At 42.6% G+C, this 24,273-nt stretch overlaps 1 protein-coding gene across 3 annotated transcripts in view; it reads right to left on the minus strand.

Moving 5' to 3' along the window:
- Positions 1-24,273, minus strand: part of Hacd2 (3-hydroxyacyl-CoA dehydratase 2) — an 86,676-nt gene that overhangs the window by 27,763 nt on the left and 34,640 nt on the right. For all 3 annotated transcript variants that reach the window (XM_059277863.1, XM_059277865.1, XM_059277864.1), the window contains exon 4: positions 10,389-10,477. In XM_059277863.1, coding sequence (XP_059133846.1) covers positions 10,389-10,477 — 89 coding nt within the window. The remainder of the gene's footprint in view (positions 1-10,388; positions 10,478-24,273) is intronic.

Consider the following 24,273-nt stretch of genomic DNA (forward strand, 5'->3'; position numbering starts at 1 on the left):
GTGCACCAGGGTTTTACGCCAGACTTGAAAAAGGTCCTCTCTGGAAAATGCAGACAATTTAGTAGTATGCCTTGCTTCTTTTATGATACATCACTGCTTATAGTGACAATTTGAACATGGGTGTTCTGCTAAGATAAAGCAAAAAACGGTTACTGAGTACTCTTTCCTGAACACATTGTCTTTCCCAGAAGCCTAAGGATGGGAGTAACTTCTCCAGGTTCTCCTGTGGGCCGTAGGACTGCCAATGGACAGTCACCTGACTGCGTTCACTGTGCAGGACATCTCTCAGTGAGTGGAAAGCACCAAGATTCTTACGTTTTCCATATCCAGGCTTCAAAATAAATATGTTTTGAAAAAAGCTACAGTGTATAAGAAACCGCTTGCTCTGCCAAAGAAGCAGGTAATAAGAGAGAGTTCTTCCCACATATTAAAAAGCTTCTAAATGAATATTAATCAATGTTGTAAGAATGCCACTCAATGTACTGCAGAACACTCCTGTTTAAAAGCACTTTATAGGTGAAACCTTTTAACTTCTCTTGGCTTTGCTGACATATCTTAGCAATGCTCACGATGTATGCCGATCATTAACTTTTATAGTGAGAAACAAGGATCTTTAAACTCATCCAGATAATAATGCTCACTATATTCTACCAGCACCATTTAACTCAATATGGCATGTGATAGGTTTCTCAACAGGGTGAGCCTGGGACAGGCTGTCACAGTGAACAATCTCTCTGAAGGGTGAGACCCATGTGGCCTTGTGCCTGGCCTTTAGAACCAACAATTGCTACCTCTGCACCATATGGGGAGAGGGCCATGAATGCCACCTCCACTATCAGGATTTGTTTAAAATTAACAATCCTTTATTTAAAGAACAGCATACCGAATACTCCTAAGTTTTCTGCTGCTTTTTGAAAAAGCATTATGGTCATTCACTAAACATGAAAAAACCACACATGAAAATCTAACTGGATGAAATAACGGAGGGAGCAGAATGCTGCATGCACAATGCGTGTAAACCAGCATCTTAAGGCACTTCACATGAAAACTGCAGATGAGTGTCGGAGCTCACTCACTAACAACCCTCCACTGACATCATGACTGTGGGCACAGTTCCTGACACATGCTTTGTCCTGCATGCTACTGCTCAGGAGCTGCAGGCTAAGGCAAGCTTGGCTCCAGCTCCTGAGAGGCCTCAGCAAAGTGACCAGGACACTCCCCCCCAGTCCCAGCCCTTCCTCCTCTGAATGGCATTTCTCAGAATGAAGACATGTACAGGCTTCTAGACAACTGATCTGGTGGTGTTTCTTCTCATGCTGAATCTGACACCTAGGGAGGCTGTGTGTCAGATTTTAGCCCCAGGGATGAGAAAGCAAAAGAAATACCACAAGAAGCTTCACGTGCTGGGTTGTCTGTAGGGGACTCACTAGGATAAGGACGATGCAGGGTACAGTGTGAATCACAGCAGAAAAAGACTAATGTTAAGGAGGACGATCAACTTCCTGATTTTGCTGAGCTTGAACTTACTCAACTATAAACTGATAGGGGTGGGGTTGGCTACATTCTGTATGGAGTGATGACAATGTTGAACAGTTTACAAAGACGGTTGTGGTTTTTAAACAAACGACAACTGAAATATCACCAGAGGACATCCTATTCTGAATGACAAACTTGCTCCAGGGAGTCTGGTAAGAGCCAAGAGGGGTCAAGACTGTGGGAAAAGGAGGCAGAATGAAATGGCAGACGTGAACCTAGGCCAAACCTAATGGATCTCAGTATTTTCAATATTTTGAAGTAGAATATTAGAAATCAGCAAGCAGAAAATAGAGAGGAAAAATAGACATTCTGATTCTGCCACAATCACCCAAGATAGGCAACAGCAAAAGAGCAATTTAGCAGCGATAAGAAGCACATTACTAACTGCCCACAACTATCAGATGTGGAAATGGTGTTCCAGTGTGCTGCCTTTCCCCGAGAGCTGTCTAAAGTTTGACAGTGCCTGATTAACAATCAAAGAATGAAGTTTCTGCCTCTAGGAGTGGGCTAATTTTAAAAGTGAAGGTGATGTGCATCCACCTACAGGAGTATTTAAAATAGAAAGTAAAGAAATAGATGGAATGGGAGAATATTAGATGCCTAGCTTTCAAGGGGACTAGAGGATACTGAGTTGTGTCTCAGCAGTAGGAGATGGGTAAGTATCACTGTGAGAATCGTACGAGGGAGACCACCATAGTCCAGGCACAGCATTCAAGAAGACAATGACACTCCTCCAGACCCAGTATCTCATCCCCTCCTTGAACGATAAGGGTACAGAGCTGCTCTTTCTGCCTCACCTCACCATGCTTGTGGGTGGCACGCTACGATTAGAGACCTCCAGTGGCAGGATGGGCCGCACGGGAACTCTGTGAAGCTAGCTGGAGGGCCCACACGGAAGAATGAAAGAGAAGAGGGCAGGGAGGAAGGAGGAGACCACTGCTAGAGGATGAGCCCTTCTTCCCACAGTGGTCTTTCTCTGCCTTCCTTAGCTGCTGCCGCCTGGGATCTCTAGCTACTTCCACCTTGTGTTCAGTCTTACTTTACAACGGTGAGGGAGGAGCAGGACAGACAAGAAAGGCCTCAGGAAGCTCAAGTGCTTTTTCCTAACTGCAAATGTCAAAGACAAATCATCACCTGCCTCAAGTACATAATGTGCACTAAGCCTTCATGTTCTAGAATACTGAATTCCATTACCTGAAAAATAGTATGATTGTCTAGGGCAGGCACGGTTCTAGAGAAGTCCCAGGAAGAGAGCTGCTGCCCAGCACTGTCTCAGGTGGAGACCCCCTACACAACCTCCAGGGCTGCTGTGGACACCATGCAGCTAGGGCCACAGTGGGACTTTCCATGCCTCTTTCCTGTGGTTCAAGGATTTCTAAGGATTTCCTTAGATCTTTCAGACTGAAACAGGGATCTCTGGAGCCTGCCATCTTAGGACTGTCTCTACATTATCTCCCTCAACGAGGAATCCCAGATGTCTCTGTGTACCCTCTGCCATCCTGTGACCTGCCAGTAGGAGGGGGGGGGTAGAAGGAAATTCCTAGGGAGGCCACCAGAACACCCTGGAAGCCAGGGAATGGACACTATTATCATTTAAAGCTGCAGCAATTGACTTTTTTTTAAGTTTATTTATTTTAGTGTATGGTTTGCTGGGACGTACATGCACAATGTGGATGCAGTGACTTCGGAGGTCAGAAGAGGGCATTAGAGTCTCTGGAACTGGGGTTATAGATGCCTGTGAGCCATCACCATCTTGTGGGTGCTGGGAACTGAACCTAGGTCCTCTGGACTAGTAGCTAGTATACTTAACTGCTGAGCCATCTCTCCAGCCCACCATTGACCTTTCATTGTCGTTGAGATAGGACCTCAAATATCCCATGTTACCTTCCAAATCCCTACATAACTGATGACCATTTTGAACTTCTGATTCTTCTGCATGCATAAACTGCCACATCTCGTTCGTGAACTGGGCTTATTGAATGCTAGACAAGCACTCCAGCTACATCCCTAGTCCCAGCCCCAGCCTTCCCTCCTAAGGAGTTAGAATGCCTGGACTTTGTATAGGGACGTGACACCTGGAGAATTACAGAACCCTGCATTCCTAGGTATTTCTATCAGTAGTACAGAAGCTAATGGACATACCAGGAACGGAGTCCAGTGGAGCCAGCCCGAGAAATCAAACACAGGAGCTACAAATGGGAAGACCCCAAGAGCAGGGTTGCTCAAGGCTGCTGGAGCTCCCCACACCCTGGATGTTTGCCCTACTCAGTTCCAGTACTGCACTGATCCCAAACCCCCTTTGTATGCCCCAAGTCCTCCCTTCGGTGTGCCACTATAGATTGGAAGTATGTGGCTTTCTTATTTTATTTTTTTAAAAAAGATGTGTATATGGGGCTAGAGAGATGGTTCAGTGGTTAAGAATACTTATTTCGGAGGACCCAGGTTTAGTTCCCAGCACCCACATGGTGGTTCACAAACTATAGTTTCAGGGGATCTAATCCCCTTTTTTGGCTTCCATAGGGCATCAGGCACACATGTGATACACACATACATATGTACAGACAAAACACTCCATACACATAAAATAACTAAATGAATCTTTTAAAAAATTAAAAAAAAATGTGTATGTATGTGTCTGTGTATGGGTACATACATGAACGTGAGACCAGGTTAGGAACACACCCAGAAAAGACCCAATCCTATCTCTATAAATCAAATATATATTCTAACAAAATGTCTACTCTGCTTTTGTACACACTACTAGAATGTGAGAAATACTCTTCTAACTCACTAGTGTTTTCATCTAAAACATAGTTTGTTTAGTATGAGTCAAATACAGCACTTCAAAAGTATCTGTTGATAGCCGATAAAAATATCACATGAATACAAGTTTTAAAAAACTGCAGGGGGCACTAGTCACTGTCAAGCCCTCCCAGTATACTCAATTCACTTCTCCTTTTTATAGGTAAATATGTGAACAACTCATCTAAGAATGAACTTAGGGCTCTTGGATTTGGGGAGGAGGACTGAGAAAGGAGGTGAGACCAACAGAACACAGGTATCTTTAGGGCATTTCTCAAAGCTTAGAATTCATAAGATTATCTGAAAAACAGTCATTCCTTGGCCCTGGTCCCAGATATCCTCTATATCTGCATTTTAAAAAATTTATTTATTTATTTATTTGTTTGTTTGTTTGTTTATTGGTTTTTCGAGACAGGCTTTCTCTGTGTAGCTCTGGCACCTTTCCTGGAGCTCACTCTGTAGACCAGGCTGGCCTCAAACTCAGAGATCCACCTGCCTCTGCCTCCGGAGTGCTGGGATTAAAGGTATGTGCCACCACCGCCTGGCGAACTCTGCATTTTAAATAAACATTCTTAGTAATTCTGGCCTAACTGTAAAAAGTCTTAGGACTTTAAAGCAGGTAAATCAGTGAACTAGAGAGATTTATCCAAGAGCCACGAGAGCAGTAACACAACTTGAGAGGCAGGGCTGGGGATCTCGTGAAAGCTTGGGTTCAGTCCCCAGCACTGTATAAACCAGGTGTGGTGGTACAGACCAGGGATCACCGACTCAAGGTGGAGATGGAAGGATAAAAGTTTAAGGGCATCCTCAGCTACCTGGGAGTTCAAGGCCAGCCTAGGAGCCATGAGACCTTTTGTGATAGTTAATTTCACTTGTTAACTTGACACAACCTAGAATCCCCGAGAAGAGTCTCAGTGAAGGATTGTCTAGATCAGAGGTTCTCAACCTGTGGGTCACAACCCCTTTGGCAAATCTCTAAAAATATTACAATTCATAACAGTAGCAAAATTAGTTATAAAGTATCAGTATTACAGTTATGTAATCAAAATGACAGTTATGAAGTAGCAATGAAAATAATTTTATGGCTGGGGGTCACCACAACATGAGGAACTGTATTGAAGGGTCGAAGCATTAGGAAGGCTGAGAGCACTGGTCTAGATGGATGCCTATGGGGGACTGTCTCGATTGATTTTGATGTGGGAGGGCGCAGCCCACTGTGGTTGGCACCGTCTCCTTCCTCTGGGTCCTGGACCGCAGCAGTGTAGAGTGGGCTGAGTAAAAGGAAGATGTACACATCTCTGCTCTTCCTGCTCCTCCGTGTTCCTGTTTGACTTAACACAGTGACAGACTGTAATCTGGAACTGTAAGTGGAAAAGCTCTTTCTCCTTAAAGCTGCTTCTGTCAAGGTGTTTTGATCACAGCAACAGACAGGAAACTAGAATGCCGTGTAACAAAAGCACGCAAAGTACACTGCACAGAAGTCCTGAGGGAGGCCTGCCGCCGATCTGCACACCGTGTCCGAGGGATTTAATGGCAGAGTCACACCTGTGGAAGAGGAAGCAGGACCCGTGTCTTCGGCAGGGCTCTCTACTCCATAAGGAGGGAGAAGCTGAGAAGAAGGTAAGCAACTGTGACGCGGTGTCAAGACCCTGGACTCAGAGGCCTAACTCCAAATCTGCACTTTGCTGAAAGTCACTTGGCCTCTCTAGCTTCCAAACTGTAACGGAGGGCCCAATCGACCTCCAGAGACAGCCGTCAAGAACAAAAACTAAAACTTTCTGTAAATTATCATGTATCAAACAATAATTAATACAATGATAAGGCACCAGACACTACTTTCTTAAACACTGATTTTAACATATTTGTAAGCATCTTGATGAATGGCAAGAATAGTAGAATAAATGTCAGGAAGCCCAGAGCTTCCACAAAGAAGCGCCAAATAAACTAGCTGCCTGGAGTGAGTCAAGAGAATGTGAGGACACACCTCTTGCTCCAGTTGTGGTACCTGGCAAGGAAAGGAGTCGAGGTTCTCTCTATCTTTGGGGTTTAATTTTATTTTATGCCAGTCACCTCCAGTAAAGTGTAGAGCTTCTCCACTGCCCTTGGCTGGAGGTCTTGAATATCTACCCCCAAGTATTCTCCACTGCACTCTTACTCTAAAAACTCAGGAGGATTTGGAGTGGGTTTTGCAGAGGGCTGGGTCAAGGAAAGAAAAGGACAGTGATCTAGCTGGGCGTTTAGGAGTCTGAGGCCAAGCTTAGCTGTTTCAGAACAAGCAAGGATAGGTGGGTTTTTGTTTCTGAAGGGAGTCAAGGTGAGAAACAGAAAGTGAATCTTGCCCACTGTGACTCATTTTAAAGATCCTGATCCTGTCTTAGTTCAATGAGAAGACTCACACTCAGACCCAGGCAGAGAGTGAGGGAGCAAGTACCAGCAGAAGCCAGATGTGGAAGCAGCCAGTTGAGATCTGAGAGAACTTTGGGAAGGAATAGGTCAGCCAGAGTTGTGGACTGCCTCTAGTAACTCCCCTCTCACCTCCATGCTGTTGTGGCACAGCTTTTCTCTGTTCATACGTCTAATCTCTTTAAAAGGAAATGCAGGGAGGATATTTACTACATTAGGGAAAGGAAAAGCTAAAGTATAGAGACACTTTTTTTTTTTTTCTTGAGACAGGGTCTCTCTGGTTTTAAACAGAGATCAGCCTGCTTTCTGCCTGGGATTAAAGGTGAGCACCACCAGGCCCACCTAAGATCCTTTCTCAACAACCTTGCTACTGTGGTGTCACAAGCTGAAGAGTGGGTCCTTATGTTGTAAGAGAAAACCCTCGGATCACCTTTAGTCCACAATGTACATCTGAGCACTGATGTGGCTGGCATCCCATGGGTAAAGAATTAAAATGACAAGAGAGGATACACGTTCTGTACAGTCTCCTAAAACCCCTCAAGCTGGGTGTGGTGGCACACTTGGGAGGTGGAAACAGGAGGGTCAGAGATTCTAGAGAATGAAGTTTGAGGTCAGCTTGGGCTGCGTAAGAGCCTGTTTTTTTGTAAAAGAAAGGGAGGAAAGGGGAGGAGAGAGGGAGTGACTAACTTCAACATAAAAGTCAGATCTTGAAAGGTTTCTGAGCTCTACCTCAGCACACCGCAAAAATTACAGGAAAAAAACAAAAAACAAAAAACAAAACAAGAGTTGGGCCTTAGTGGTGCACGCCTTTAATCCCAGCACTCGGGAGGCAGAGGCAGGCAGATCTCTGTGAGTTTGAGGCCAGCCTGGTCTACAAGGTGAGATCCACGATAGCCAGAGAGCTACACAGAGAAACCCTGTCTTGAAAAACAAAACCAAAACCAAGAGGAATCAGCACAGAAGGCAGAGGAAGAATCAAACCCACAGAGAAGGTGATTTTTAAGCAAGTGGATTACTTGCTGTCCCCTTTAGGGAAGAATATGACAAAGAAACTGAGAAATACAGAAACTGATACATTAGTTACACAGTTCCCACAATTACAGCACAGAGCTGCATAAGACAAATACAGTTATTTTTCAGATGCTTCAGAAAATGGAAGGGAAATCATATGCAATGTTGGACACAACAAATGGAATTACAGTTTCTAAGAAACTAAGACAGAAAAAATAGAATTTGGCTAAGACACGGGGCTTAGGGACAGGTGACAGATAGCAAGCAGCCTGGCCCCTGAAAACACAGTAAAAGGCTTTCAACTTAGCTGTCAGGCAACTGGTGCGTGCGTGTGTGTGTGTGTGTGTGTGTGTGTGTGTGTGTGTGTGTGTGTACTGGAATTAACAAAATGATGAATGAGTGGTTCTGTCTAGAGCAAAGGAATGAGATCCTGGGTCAGCAAAAGTGCTGAATTCTATTTACTCAAGAAGAGAGTAAGTCAACTAATCAACAGAGGGCACCAAACAAAGGATCCTGAAACACAAGGACAGAGGTGACAAGAAGAGGGGGAAATTGACTACACTGGGTCTTTCAGAAACTGGCATGTTAATGTTAGCAGAAACTGGATCACTCTGGCTGCGGAGAAACAGCTGTGAGTATGCATATGTAATGAGTATATACAATAACACTCAAATGTGATATTATGTTTAGAACCACCTGCTAAATGTCAAGTCTGCACATCTGGCAGGCAGTGTGGTTACTGGAGATGATGGTCAAGTCTAGCACCTATAATCTACAAAGACATCTAATAGCTTTTAGACAATCTGTTTCAATGGTCTGTCCAGGAAATCTGGGACTCTAACAGAATTGATTCATTTGAACTGCAAGCATTTTTGGGAGCTTGTCCACCTGCTTTGGCAGTCATGTTAATAAGCAGAAGAGTGGTCACAGAGGTAGCTAAGGCATTAACACCTGAATAATCAATATCTGACTGTACTGACAGAGTGACTGAACAGTCCCTACTAGCTAATACTCTGGCTCCACATACTGCCTCTCATTATTGAATGCACATAATCACCCATTTAAGATGTAAGTAAGCAGCTAGGCCTGGTGGTACCGGTGTGCAATTCTAACTGCTCAGGAGGCTCAGGCCCAGGGTCATAGCAGTTCAAGCTCTGTGAGGGATAAACGAATTCAAGGGTAGCATGAGTGACTTAGTGAGACTATACCTCAAAATAAAAATGTGAAAAAGAGGGCTGGAGATGTGGCTGAGTGGTAGAACACTTGTCTATCACGCATGAGGCCCTGGGTTCAATTTGTAGCACTGGGGAAAAGGTGGGGGGAGAATAAAAAGAATACAACTGAATTACAACTACAAATATTTTAGGTTACTTGAAAATATTGGCAAATAAAATTAGGAGTAATTGGTTACACTGAAAAAAATTATAGTATAAATTTATATAGTATAAATAGATAGTGTACTATATAGTATAGTATACAAAAAGTGTAAGAGGAAGAAATATACATTAAAAATATGTGGCCGGGCAGCGGTGGCGCACGTCTTTAATTCCAGCACTCACGAGGTAATGGCAGGCGGATCTCTGAGTTTGAGGCCAGCCTGGTCTACAGAGCAAGTTCCAGGACAGCCAGGGTTACACAGAGAAACCCTGTCGAAAAAAAAAATAACCAAAAAAAAAAAAAAGCAAGCAAGAAAAAAATGTGTAAAAGGACTCTGAAGTAACGAAGACATTACGTGGTACTGTAAGTAACACAACTTTCCTACTATGTAGCAATTAAGAATGAGAACAAAGGGCTATATGCTACACTAGAATTTATTTTCCTGTTTCAACTTTTAAAACTGTGGTTACTAAGAGTAGGTACACAATCATTTTGCATTCTTCCTACATGGTAAGTTTGGATAGATCTTGAAAGAACGAGAGAGAGATTAATAAGTAAAGTCCATGGATCTGCTAATTCCATGTGAATATAACAAAATCTATAAGATTAAAGTTAATAGATAAGCACTCACTAGAACCCCAGGAAATCCCATAGTGATGCTAACAGGTTGTAGAGAGTGTAAGCTAAAGATGAGTCCTTGTCCTTGCCAATATCCCACCCTCCAGGTAATATCAGTGAGAAAAAACTAACACGGAACAGCAGAATCCTCCTCAAAACAACGTGAAACAAACCAATGCTTGGTTATGGATTCACACCTGAGGGAATGATGGTTTTCTTCCCCCAGTTCTGGTGGTGAATGTTCCTGGACCCCAAGGCCCTGTATGAACATCTATACCTGGCACATGTGGAAATGCCATTAGCCCACACAGGTGGGCTGGAACAAGTTTGCTTCTCTTGGTACCATTCTCTCCAAGTGATGCAGAACCAACATGCTGGCTGCAGACAGACACCAAGGCATACAACTGAGCTGCTGCTAATATGCACACCCAACCTCCACGGGAACTGAGACTGCAGGTCTTCAACTAGGATTCAGCTGTCTCTTGAGCAACAATGAAGACTGGGGTATGTTTTCCCTTCTAACCCAATTGCAGCAGTATACATAAACTTTAACTTGGCTGTTTTAAATGATCTGGAGTTCTACCGTCAGCCATAACAAACATGTACAAGAAAAGCTCACTGCTGATATTTATTTTACTTACCTCTTTGACACTATGTGTTACTGCCCATATTAGAAAAACTCTTGACATCACCTGGAAAGAAGTCAGGACAACAGAAGATGGCACAATTCCTGAAAGAAATTTAGGATGGTAAATTAATGTACTGTACTAAGTTTTATCACATAATATGTTTTCCAAACCTTTCCAATTTAAATGTCTACAGTCATCACTATCTGTAGCAACTGAAATTTACCTATGCTGCTACAGATTAACTCTGGCAATGCCACGAAAACCTTTTTTCCTGCCTCAAAGCAGTAACACTGTTCATGACAACTGTGGGAGCTGGCTACCTTTGTTAAGTCTTCAGAGTCAGTGACCAACTACAGTATTGCTAGTACTTACAGTCCAAACAAAACCACCACCCAACCATTGAACAGGGACTCTGATGGTTCATTTTCTAATAGGGTTTTCATGATGACTAAGCAACTCTGTGCAGGAAATCAGTCCTACTTGTGTCTAATGCTGAAAGTTCCTGGCTATCAAACTTGAACATTTGGCCAACAAGCCCAGCAAAATCCAAGTTTATTATTTTAAAACAATTTCTTCTCACCCTGTTCACTGCAAGCATAAGTCTAATTATCCTACCAATGCACTCAGTTTATAACATGAGAACATCTTTATTTTAAATAACCATCAAATTCTGCTAAACTTATACTTCTTTCGCTTCAAATGCTAGAACCATGACCCCTACCTAGACACGAGCCACATGTAGCATTCTTGCCTCCTTAAACCCCCAAATAAACCATCATCTGGAAACATTCTTTTCTCTTTGTGACTTTAAACTAGCATAGAACTGTTCTAAAACAAAACTTGGATGCCAGCAGCCCTTCTGATTCCCTCTGACCTCACTCCTGCCAAGGCCTATTCTTACTTGCTAGACCCCTGAGGTTGAACATGGGAAATTCTGCACCTGCCAGGAGCTTTCATCCCAGCCAGTGTCTGTCTAACTTTAAAACCAACCTTATCTTCAGCACAGTCAGTGGACCATCTCTATCCTCCACCATTTCTATTCTTCAGCACACTAACTGGCTATCCTGCACCATTTCAATTCTTCAAGCTCCCTAAAATACAGTCTTCTGAACATTTATATAGCAGGACAAACAAAAACTTGCCGAAGACCAGGTACGAGTCAGATGGAGCTACAATTGTCACCACAGGCTTGGCTACAACAGGAAATCACTTTGCGTCGATTTAAGGGATGTTATATCATGCTAAACAAAGCATTTTAAAAAAGAATCATGGGCTTTGAAGAGGTATAGTTTGGTTCCTCAAAGCAAATATCATGGGAATGTCAAACACAATGTTTGGCATATAGAGACATGTAGAATGAATGAAAGAAAATACAAATGCAGAGATAGGTAAATGGAATACATATTGAGTCCAGACAAGAACCTTTACAGTCAGTTGATTTTCAATAAGCATATAAGACAATTCCATAGAAAAAGGACTTTATTTTCAACAACTGGTGCAATTGAGTATTCACAGGTGAAAACAAAGGACTTATATATAAAACCTGCCTCAGGAACTTAGGGGATGGCATAATGGTTAAGAATTCGTCCTGCTCTTCCAGTTGGACTCTTAGCTCCCATGTTGGGTGGGTTGTCCCGTAAGTTCAGCTCTAGGGAACCTGCTGTCTCTTCTGACCTCCTTGGGCACCCGCACACATGTGGCAGAAGCACACTGACACATATAGTATTTAAAAAAACTAAGAGGGGTTGGGGATTTAGCTCAGTGGTAGAGCACTTGCCTAGCAAGCGCAAGGCTCTGGGTTCGGTCCTCAGCTCTGGAAAAAAAAAAAAAAAAACTAAGAAAAATTAACTCAAGGCTGAGGTGCAACTGAGTGTCAGATCATTTGCCTAGCAAGGCCCTGGGTTTGAGTCCTAGCCATGTTTGTACAAATGAACACAGACACAAATACATCCACACACACACACACACACACACACACACACACACACACACACACACACGGGGGGGGGGTATCAAAACCTTCAGGGCTGAAATCCTAAAACTCAGTAGAAAACAGGTATAAATCTTGAAGGTTTGAGTCACATAATAGTTTATGTGATATGACACTAAGGAAAAAAATATATATAATTGGCTCATAAAACCCAAAAGCTTGTGTGCTTCAAAGGATACTTAAAAGGAAGTGAACACAGCTGTGTTCCAGTTTGGATGAGCCTTGGTGCCCAATGTAACAATGTTCAGAGATGAGCTAAAAGTGCCGGAGTGACCTCATCAATGGGCTAATCCACTGAAGGGTTCCTTGACAGGTGAAAGACCTCAGGAGGTAGGGCCTAACTGAAGGACACAGGTCACTGGGGCATGCCTTGAGAGGGTACGGACTGTCTCTGGATCTCGTCTTGCTTTTGTGTTTTTCATGCATCCTCCATCATCAGAGAAGCAGTTCCTTTGTCCCATGCTACTTCTGCCGTGACACTGCTTCACAGCCCCACAGTAACGCAGCCAAATGACCACGGAATGAAAGGGTAAGCCAGAATAGCCCTTCAATCACCGTGAGGGAACTCTTGCACACCACAGACAGGAAAAGATCTGTAATCTTATCTGACATATGAGAAACTTTATAATTCCATAATGAAAAACAACCAAATTTAAAAAAAAAATTTTGAGGAATGTGAAAAGACACTGCACATCATTAGTCATCAGGAGACACAAATCAAAATCAAATGAGATTTACTCCACACCAGCTAGCACAGCCTACCTGTTTGGACTGTGAAATGGTACAGTCACTATGGACAGTTGTCAATGCCTCAAAGTATTAAACACTGAGTCACATCACACCTATACAGGCGCACGCACGAGTGTGCATGCACACACACACAATTTATGTTTTCACAAAAATTTGTTTGTGTATGTACATAGTGGTATATATGAACCAAGAAGTAGGGGTAAGTGTCTATTAACAGATGAATGGTAAACAAAATGTGGTATACACTCTTAAAAACAAAGATTAATACAAATACAGGGCTAGAGAGATGGCTCAGAAATTAAAAGCCTGGTTGTTCTTCTAGAGGACCCAGGTTCCATTCCTAGAACCCATATGTCTGCTCACGGCTTCTGTAACTCCAGTTCCAGGAGATCTGATACCCTCTTCGGGTTTCTGTGGGCACCAGGGATGCAAGTGATACACAGACATGCAGGCAAACAAAAAATCCACACACATAAAGCAAATTAATAAAAATTAAAAAGAATAAAAATAAAGAGATATACATGTTTGAAATTCTCAAAGAATTAAAAATGAAACAAATGTAAAAAGAAATGAAGTACTGATATATGCCACAATATTGATGAATCTTCAAGATACTATACTGAATTATAAGAAGTCAATGGTAAAAGGCCACACAAATTTGTATGATAGAAAGAAGATCTGTGGTTACCTAGGGCTGGAGTTTTGGGGGAAATAGGAAGTGACTGTTAATGGATTTCCTTTTGGGGTAATGAAAATGTTCTAAAATTGACTGTGGTAATGGTTGCACAACTCATTATGCACTCTAAATGGGTGGATTATATCTGAATAAAGAGATGTTATTAAAAATAAATATGAGTGAAGTGCAAAGCCTGGTTACATAATTATGTAACACAGCTAAAGAAGCTAATTAGCGAATCAAACATTTAGATAATACCTCGAGTAAGTTTTACAAAAGAGCTGGAGAATTAGATTTTTATGAGCAGCAAGCATTTGTTTTTTAAGATGAACGTTTCTAGCTACTGCTGCTTCCTCCTGCTCTTACTCAAAGACCAGCTCATTACATAAAACTATGGCTTTGCCCTTAATTTTTGTCCGCCTTCCTTGGCCACTAAACAGTGTGCCGTGCTGCTGGGCTGCTGGTGTTTCTCACAACGCTCCAGGACACTATTGTGTCTTGGTGAGGTCCAGAGTCTGGACTTCAGAGTTGTAAGCTCAAAACTGATTCTATCTCATTCGCCAGCAAGAATCGAGTGCTGGGAAATTGACTTATAATAATCAAACCATGCAAGATGCCATAATAATCCAAATAGTTATTTATTCATCTGTAATAGTGGCACAGTTTTCTAATAAACAAATAACAAAGATTGTAGAGATTCTTATCTGTGGCCAAAATTAGAATGCTTAGAAGTGTGACTTTAAATAGACTTTAGAGAGTCTGGAAGAAAGTGTAACTAAACTGAACATTGGAATCCACCACCACCCCCACCACCCCACCTCAACGATGGAACCTGGGGCCTTGTGCAGGCTAGGCAGGCATTCTACCACCAAGGTACATCTCACACTCACAAGGGATTCTTTTATTTTATATTGTGAGATTTGTATTTAATGTGTATGAACATTTTGCATTCAGCGCTTTCTTAGAACATCAGGTGTTTTACAAAGGCAAAGTAACACAGCTTCACAGAGTTAAACAAATGCAACACATCTTTGCATCATTAAACAAATGTTCCATTGTTGCACGATTCCTAAGTGGTCTTATAATAAAAACCTGGAGCCACATATCAGGGTAAAAGCTTAAAGATCAGAGAAGCAGAGCAGGCCACAGCCACCACATCTTACCTCACCAACTCCTCAGCCTGACAGAGCCTCTGCAAGAGAGCAAATTCCTGTCCGCCTTATATTCCTTTCTCTGCCTAGCCATTATCACTTCCTGTCTCAACCTTCCTAGTGCTGGGATTAAAGGTGTGTGATCCCAAGTGCTGGAATTAAAGGTATGTGCCAACACTGCCTGGCTGTTTCTCTTTTAGACTGGATTAATCTCATGTAGCCCAGTGTGGCCTTGAATTCTCAGAAATCCGGACAAATCTCTGCCTCTGCTCCCAAGTGCTAGGATTAAAGGTGTGTGCCACCACTGCCTGACCTCTGTGGCTAACTCTGTGGCTGGCTCTGTCCCCTGATCTTCAGGCAAGCTTTATTTCTTAGATTACAAATACATCACCACATTCCATAGCACAAACAAATGTAACACATCTTAAAAAAATATTCTATAACAGAACATGACTTAAATTTCAAAATTAAAAGTAATATTCTTAACGAAATTTAAACATTTAGCACTAACAAAAAGATAACTGAATTTAAACCAATTCTAATCTTAACACAGAAATTTTCTTTAATACTTTCTCTTAGCATGCAAGTTAATGTCAGTGAAAGAGAAAAATATTTCTGGTGGAATGAAGAATGGATAGACAATGTGTGAAGTCAGGGAGCAGGCAGAGCAGACTGGCAGACTGGTACCACTGGGCTTGAATGTGATGATGTAGGCTATTCCAGACAGACAGTGGGCCATTCTCTGTTCTTTTCCCAGAAAGCAGAAAAGTGAACATGCCTCTTGAGGATATAGCACCCAGCAACTATAGAGGCTACAGTCTCCAGAAAGCAACTGCTGTATAGTTTACACAACCACACTTATGCTACTGAGTTTTGACCAAAGAAATTTGGTGGAATCTTAGGCAGAAATCGACAGCACAATTATAGCATTTATGTACCCTTTGGGGTTTATTTGAGGTTGTCACTTCAGAAATTGGAAGTCACTTCAATCGTAGAGGTGCAAATGGGACATGTGTACCCTCAAGATGTGACGAAGAATCCAAATGTAACATTCAAACTGTTCAAACTCAAGCCAGAGGCAACTCCACAGAGCTGTTCACTGTATGACTGTGTACACCAGAGTGAGGGACCTCATCTCACCCAAAGTCTATCTCTCTAAGTCAGATTTTCACACGGATAGCACTACATGTAATCACTTCATGTGGCATTCAAAAGACAGAAGAAAAGAGTTTGGTCACTAAGTCACACTGTGAGCCAAGAGGAACCTAAGGCATTTCCCCTTACAGAAGCAATTCTGCCTTAAAGAACATAGCCACAGGATGCGTGGTGCATCTTGGAATACTAATTTTCCCTGGGGAATGTTTAGGGCAGATCCGTTTTCACATTAGTATTAAAAGTGACCCTTCCCACACTGTTGTCAGGCTGTCTGTCAGGCTCCACTCTCAGACCGCCTGGAGTAGAAGTAGACTCCACCTGCTCTCAGGGAACCTCGGGAAGAAAAGCTGGAAAAGCACTAGAACACAGGACCAAAATGTAGGGGGAGGCTGGGCTGAGGGGAAATGGCAAGGAAAGTTGTTGTTCGAATCTTAGATAGTCTTTTAATAAAACACCCAGAGCCAGATATCAGGGTGAAAGCTGAAAGATCAGAGAAGCAGAGCAGCCAGCCACTAGTTCTTACCTCTGTGAAATCCTCAGCCTAAAGAGAGTGAGTTCCTGTTTCCTCATGCCTTATATACCGTTCTCTGCCCTGCCACATTACTTCCTGGGATTAAAGGCCTGTGTGCTTCCCAAGCAAAGGCATGAGATCTCAAGTGCTGGGATTAAAGGTGTGTGCCACCACTGCCTGACCTCTGTCTAATCTAGTGGCTGGCTCTGTCCTCTGATCCTCAGGCACGTCTATTAGGGCACACAAGATATCACCACAGAAGGTACCATACAACCGAAGAGGAGGCAACACCTATGTGGACACAGAGGCTAGCACACTTGTGTGGAGTGGGGTGTTGGCCCCGAGCTCCTTTTCTAGCCAGCATAACAAGACAAAACAATGTGGTCTGTAGCCGACAAGGAGCCAGGAGGTTGGCATGTTCTCATATACTGAACGGCTGACGGCTGCACTGGTTGTAGGTTGCTGGACGTTTCAGAATCATTTCCTGCCTCAGATAGCAGCTGTCAATGTGCCTGTGACTAGCAGCTTACTCTCCATTTACCTGAGCTTTTTGCATGTAAAACGCCCCCAATAAACTGGTTTCAGTAAAGGCTCAGTGTCTTCTGAAAGGAAGGAGGAGCCGTTTGAAGGCTGTGTCAAAGAGCAGCTTTACCCCACTTGTTTACTTTGGGGGTCTCTGCTATCATCGGCTAACTTCTGAATAAGGGCAAAACACAGACATGAAACATATGACATGAGTCTCCAGTGTTTCTGAACATGACAGAATAGAATGCCATCCTGAAAGAGGTGAAGCCATAAAAATACTAGGAGTACACAGAAAGCCAGTTATAAGTCATGACAGCTTACTCAAATCTCCATTAAAGTCAGCATTCCAACACATTCCCATCTGATTATCTTTATGGTGTGCAGAACAGAAAGGTTTATACCAGACTCTTGATTACAGTTTTGCTATATGGATGGTTCATAGATTTTTGCCAGCAAGACCACCTCATTTTTTTAAAAAATAAAACTGTCAAGATGGGCAGTAGTGGTGCACGCCTTTAATCCCAGCACTCGGGAGGCAGAGGCAGGCGGATCTCTGTGAGTTCGAGGCCAGCCTGGTCTACAGAGTGAGAGCCAGGAAAGGCGCAAAGCTACACCAAGAAACCTTGTCTCGAAAATAAAAAAAAAAAAAAAAACCCCAAACCTGTCAGAGCCAAATAAAATTGACAGTTGAACTATTATGTAAGTAGCATTACATAAACAGCCCTGAGCTCTGTTTTGATCTACTCCATTTGTTATGTCACAAGGAAAAAAAAGGGGGGGGGGTGCGGCACTGGCAGGGTAGAGAGATTCTTGCCTGCATGTCCTCTTAAAACTTTTGAATTTTGTGCCATGTAAATGAATTATCTACTGAAAAATTAAACTCATGTAAGAATCACTGTAAAGATGGTATGTGTATGAGCATATTAAAGAAATAAATTCTCAGAATTCACTCGGTAGTCAGTGTAGTTATAACAATGACATGCACATGGACCAGATCCAGACTTTATGGTCATTTTTTTCTTTTTATCAAAATGAATTTCAGTATTATGATGTCAAAAGACTAAAATTTAGGCAGACTCCCTGGTAGACAGGTAGAGAGGTAGACAGGGACAGGGGCCATGGCTAGGTAATAAAGGTGGCCAAATGTCCAAGATGGCAGCTTCTTCCTCACCCTCCTGACTTGAGACAAAAGCCTGAGAGCTGAAAAGAAAGGCCTTGTCCGTTTTTATCTCCCACGGGCAGGACCCTGCTGATGGGCTGGCTCAACAAGTCCGAGGCTGCTCAGGACATGTCACACATTCTGGGCCAATCAATCATCCTAGCATTTTTCAAACTGACCAACCCAAATTAGGGGAGGAACCCTTCAGAGGCTTAAAGCACCAGGCCTGGAAAAAAGACTGGATTTTTGTGTCGTGGTCGTCGTCGTGGTAGTTGTCTGTGTCCTGTCTGTCTTCCCCATCCCACCCCACCTGCTCTGCAGGGAGCCTTTTTCTCCCTTTGCCGGTGGTCTGCATGTGCACATTTTCTCACCCCTCAAAAAAACGCCTTTCCTTAACTGCTGACTCTACCTGTGGTCCTGAGATTGCTCTGCTGCTACCTGCTGTGCACCAGATTTTTCCTAACTTTTAATTCTTAACTGGCAGAAAAAAACAAACCCAATCAAGACCCCTAGACTATATCATTTCTAGATTGTATCAATGTAGAAGTCAGGTTACTTGAACCTTGAACCCACAACCAATGTACTGAGAACAATTTGGGGTTAACTTGCCTGCACAGGCAAGAGGAATAAGAGAAAGGGTCTCCTGAGGGCTATTCAGCAGGCATGCACAGTTCAAATGCCTTTGCTGGCTGTTTCCCCTGGCTGCACTCATGGGGTGGGGTGGGGGTTGTTCACTGAGTAGGAGGCCAACAGAACATGGAAGGAGCCTGTCGGCAGCACATAAAAGACACACACTGCAAACACTGCTTGCAGGGGGAGTGAAGCTTGTCAAAGTACTGCAGAGGCTGCGAAAGTGAAGAGAAGAGAAAGCAATTATAACCCGAACCTAACAATTCCTTGGCTAATTTTAACTGGAGAGGTGGAATGTATCTGCAGCTTGAAAACGATAGGCAAACGAGTGTTCAGGTACAAAAGACCCACCCAGAGCCTGGAATGGTCACTGCAAGAAAGAGTGTATTGCCCATCAATCACCTGCCCTGGTTCTGATAATGCTTCAGTGGTGGCTCCTCCAGAACAAACAAATGGCCTTAGGGAAGAACAAAAAATCCTAGGCTCAGAGCAGAAGCTCTAACTTTTTGTTACAAGATAAATCAAAGTCAGTAAGACTTTATTAATGTCAAACTTGGCAGAAATGCCACTTTAACATTTCTCAGCTATGAATAATGGAAATCAAATATTAACTTATATTTACTTTTAAATGGAGTTGAAATAGAGTTATTTAGCCAAGGTTTCCTTAACTTTTTGAGTCAAGAGCTAGTACAGCTAATATATTTATTCAGATTGAACTATGTTCACAAATAATTTTAAATATGTTTCCTGTGATTATAAAATGCAGAGATAACAATGACAACTATTTCTTACTGATGGGATCACAGATGATTCTTCTTATTATGAGGGGTGTACCATAGCACTTTAGGGGACAGCAGAGGACAACTCTTCTTTTCCTCCACCTTTACATGGGTTCCAGGGTTTGTACTTGGGTCACCAGGCTTCCAGGCTATTATCTTCTGAGCCAGCTTGCTGGCCACCCTGAAAGGTGATTTTCACATTCTTCACATTTTTTGGTATTAGCTTACTTTTTTAAAACAATGTGTATATGTTAATTTTATATTAGAAATAAAGCCTATTCCTTTAAGAATGTTAAAACTTGATTTAAAAGCCATTAAATTAAAATGAGTACAATTTCTATGAAAACAGTTGTAACAAACTGATTTACAATCATTTTAACAAAAAACAAAACAAAACAAAACTCAAACACATATAAAAAATGTGAAAGACTTTATTAACTGCTCCTTATACTAAATGAGGACTTTGCTGGGAGGAAGATGAGATTGTACACAGGTCATTACTGTGATTTATAACCATGTATGCTGCCTAAAGGCAAATCAGTGTTCTTTGCTTTTCAATTAAGGTTAGCAAATAAAAAGATTAATCATTCATATCAAGTATTACCCCACCACTATATTCTGTGACCACATGGCTGCTGTACTGCTGTGAACTCACACCTTCAGTAATAATCCAAACTCTTTGCAGCAGGACACTCTGATTGCTTACCCTTTGTGCCCCCCCTTCCCCACAACACAACACTGTTTTGGGGCACTGCTGACACACTAGCTTCCTTGGAATCCCTGTGCCTTGAGGAAGCCATGTAAAGCTTTGCTTGTGCAGGTACTTTGTGCCTGTGATATGACTACGACACCACATAAATTGCCACTGTTGTAACTGCAGGACCACAACGCAAAGACAGAAGCCGCACACTGAGGATGAGAGAGTAGAAAGACAGACTTTCTACCTAGGCAAAACAAATCCCTGTTTGATTAAACCCACAGTGGTCACAATTCTGGCTAGCATAGATAAATGTAATGCCCCTATCCATGTATAGCTGGGAAATGAGCTTCAAGGAACTGAGGGGATTCAAAAGGTCAAACTAGATCAGAGTCAACAGTGGATCTCCACCAGAGGCTACTTCAGTTATACTCTCTGCACACAAAACAAATAGCATCACCAGGAAAGAACACACAGGAAATCTAGTGGATTTTTTTTTTCTTTCAGATAGAGGCTTTTCAGAACCATCTATAGAAGAGTTCAGTATCTTTAAAAGATCACTAATATTTTATATCCAAAAAGACTGAAACCCATTTCCTTTTACAATCCTAATGTGTGGTATTCACAAGGAGCACTAAGAAACATCTTTCTGGAGCCAAGAATGTGGCAGCCCACTTCCAGGCCACAATCCCGTGGATAGAAATGCGGTACTGAGTCAAAGAACTGAGCTGCCGAAAGGGGCTGGCCTTTAATATCATTTTCTTTTCAAGTGTGAGGTGTCCCTTCCTTCTGCACAGATTATTTTAAGGAAAAACATTCTACTCATAAGCACTATACTTTATTACCTAAGCAAGTTAGACACAAACCTAACAACAACAAAAATAGGACAGGAAATAAGCACCAGAGCTAAAAGCACGCTTTGAACTCAAAGGCATTTTATATCCCAGAACTGTGTGGGGTTTTCCTAGGGCCTCGTGGAGGCCATAATGTTATAAAAGACCCCATTCTGCAATTTTTGTTTCCTGGGAAGGAGAGTCACCCGCACTGAAAATGAGGCAGTTTCACACCAATCACAAAATAAAATCAAGGTCTTTTTGAAATAAAAAAGAAAAAGAAAAAAAGAAAGAAAAAGGCATTTAATGTGTGTTTTGAGTATGGGAATCAATCTGAAGAGCAATGAGCACAGCCCACTGGTCCAAAAGCAGCGTTCAGCGCATGCTCCTGGGCTCTCGTGTACGCCCATTCCAGATGGACTCTGGCAAGTCATCACTGCATTTAGCTTCTGCCATGTGTTCCTAAAGGACCTTTCAAGACAAAACACAGAAGACTGCACTGGGTGAGAAGTGTAGCCCGAGCATGACTTTAGAGCATACAAGGAGAAAGAGAAAAGTCATAACCAGGCCATACTGTTGCTTACACTAGCACCACCAAAAGCCATCATTTACTAAGGGCACTCTATGCCTCAAGCTCAACTCCCACACTCTAGAGGAAGCCAACTATCAGGTCTTGAGAGAGATTCCAGGAGTCCTCTTTGGAGAGGCCAAGCAGTGAAAGAAAGACTTCCTGCTATCAGCCACCCTTCAGTTCTGGTCCAGGATCCAAACGACTGCCACTCTCAGCAAAACCTTGACTGAAATGATAGGACACAGCTAGAACTACCCAGCTACGTTGCTTCTGAAGTTCCATGGCACAACAGTGCAAGCACATCCTGTTGTAAGTGATGATCTGAGGGTTAACTTTGAACACATGAATAGAAAACTACTACTAAACAAAAGGACTACTGCAGACACTTTCATCAGAATCCTCTTTCTAATCTCCAGTCATTTAGATTAGTTGTCAATTGTGTAATTAATGACTTCATGTGTCTGCCCATTCCCTGGAAGCAATATCCGTTTTGATCAATTCAGAAGGAACAACAAATCCCTTATGCCCCTTCAAAAGCATAATGAACTGAACTAATTAATTTTTGAAATTCTACTCTATTAAAAATTAAACAAGGGCTGCAGGGTATAGCTCAATGGTAGATCATGTAGTCAGCATGCACAAAGGCCCTGGATTCAATCTGTAACAGAAAACAAAGCAAAGCAAAACACAACACCAGGAATGTATAAAAAACTGAATGATTATTTTGCTCTAAAATTTCACATACCCCTTTTTTCTTTTCATCTATGTCAATAAAGAAGCAATGTAGTCTACCTCCAAAGATCTATAAGAATAAGCTGTCTACTTGATTCCCGACAGTCTATTCAAGGTGCTAATCTGCCATTATTTATAGACCCTTGGCTCCTTTCTGAGCAGCTGTCATTAATAGAACAACTTAGGAATTCAAAACACATTATTCAACTCAACTGCCTCCTGGAATATTAGTCATGTTTCTCAAACCTACAACTGTGTAAGAACTAAAGACGAGCCACATCTTTGGAAGGCTGTGAAGAGCTGCCATGAAAAACAGCAAGATTAACTGTTGCTCACTGACTGACATTCCTTTGAAGCCCCCATTCCTAATCATTCAGGAATCTTCTGTCAGCTTTTAGGCTCCCTCTTCCTGGGAGGGTTCTCTGTCCCAAAGTTACAGATGTGGTCTTCAAAGTGTCTCAGAGCTGTCACCTGGGAACTCCGACATCCTCCACAGAGCGGCTGGTCTATCAGGTTGAGAAGGAAAGGGAGGGCAGTGTGCTGTTTCTCCGCTAAAGCATCCTGTTGATGGTCTCATCCTCTCTGAGCCAGGCTTGTGAGTTTGGCTGCCCATCTGAACTCAAGTTCTCTAAAGAACAGGTCACAAGCACATGGTGCCAGGAGGAGACTGGAGAAAGTCTGAGGGCAGGGAATATGGACTACTAGACATGTGAGGATGCAAGCAGAAGAAGAGGAACAGAAAAAATGTGCAAGATTGAAGAAACAGAGAAAAAAAGGCAAGGAAGAAAAAGTATAGAGAGGTTTTTTTTTTGGTTGTTGTTAAAGCAGACATGAGATCAAACAGGATTCTTAAAAGTCGTTATTACTGTGTATGTGCACACTCACACGTGCCATAACACACAAAAAAAAAACAATGTTGACTCGGTGGAGTTGGTTCTTTCCTACTACCTTTATGTGGGCTCTGAACATCCAACTCAGGTCACCAGACTGTGTAGCGAGCAGCTTTAACTGCTGAGCCCTCTCACCAATTCCCCAAAAGAGGTTTTTTGTTGTTTTTTTTTTTAAGGATAAAAATATGGACAAAGAAACAAAGCTCTCTGAAGGAAAGAGGCAGAGAGAAAAGCAGAGGGCAGATGGTGGGAAAGGCAAAGACTGACTCAAGCTTTCTGACTGAGAACTAGTTAGAAATGGGTAGGGCCACAGTAGACCCAGAGAAGAGGAGAAAGACAGGTCAGGGTAAAATGATTGAGGGAGGTTCTGGGCAAGATGAGTTTATGGTATCTGCAGAATGAGCAAGAGCAGAACCAAGGTGTGACCCGGAAGTGATTACATGGAGCCACTGATCCACAGAGAAGGAATGGTGAGGTCACACTGGAAGACTATGTCAGAAGATGATGACTGAGGACCAAAGTCCAGGGAACACCGACATTTGAGAAACTCAGGGAGAAAGTCTCAGGACAGAAGCAGTGGCTTAAGCCATACGATGAGAACTGGGTGACACAAGTGAATGGCCTCACCTTAGGTGAGTCCACAGTGCTGACCTCGGGAGGGTCCGGTACCCACGGAAGTTTGCAAGGTGTAATGTTGGGAGAGGAGACTTTATAGTGAAAAATGTCCCAAGCAGCTCCGGGGCCCCTTTCCGTGCCCACTGCATGTGTCTGTTCACATGTCCCCTAGATTTAGGAGTGAGCTGGGGTCGTGTTTTGTGCATCCTCAACTGTCAGCACAGCTCCCATCA

This window comes from Peromyscus eremicus, chromosome 12 (genome assembly GCF_949786415.1).
Source record: "Peromyscus eremicus chromosome 12, PerEre_H2_v1, whole genome shotgun sequence".
Classification (NCBI taxonomy): domain Eukaryota; kingdom Metazoa; phylum Chordata; class Mammalia; order Rodentia; family Cricetidae; genus Peromyscus; species Peromyscus eremicus.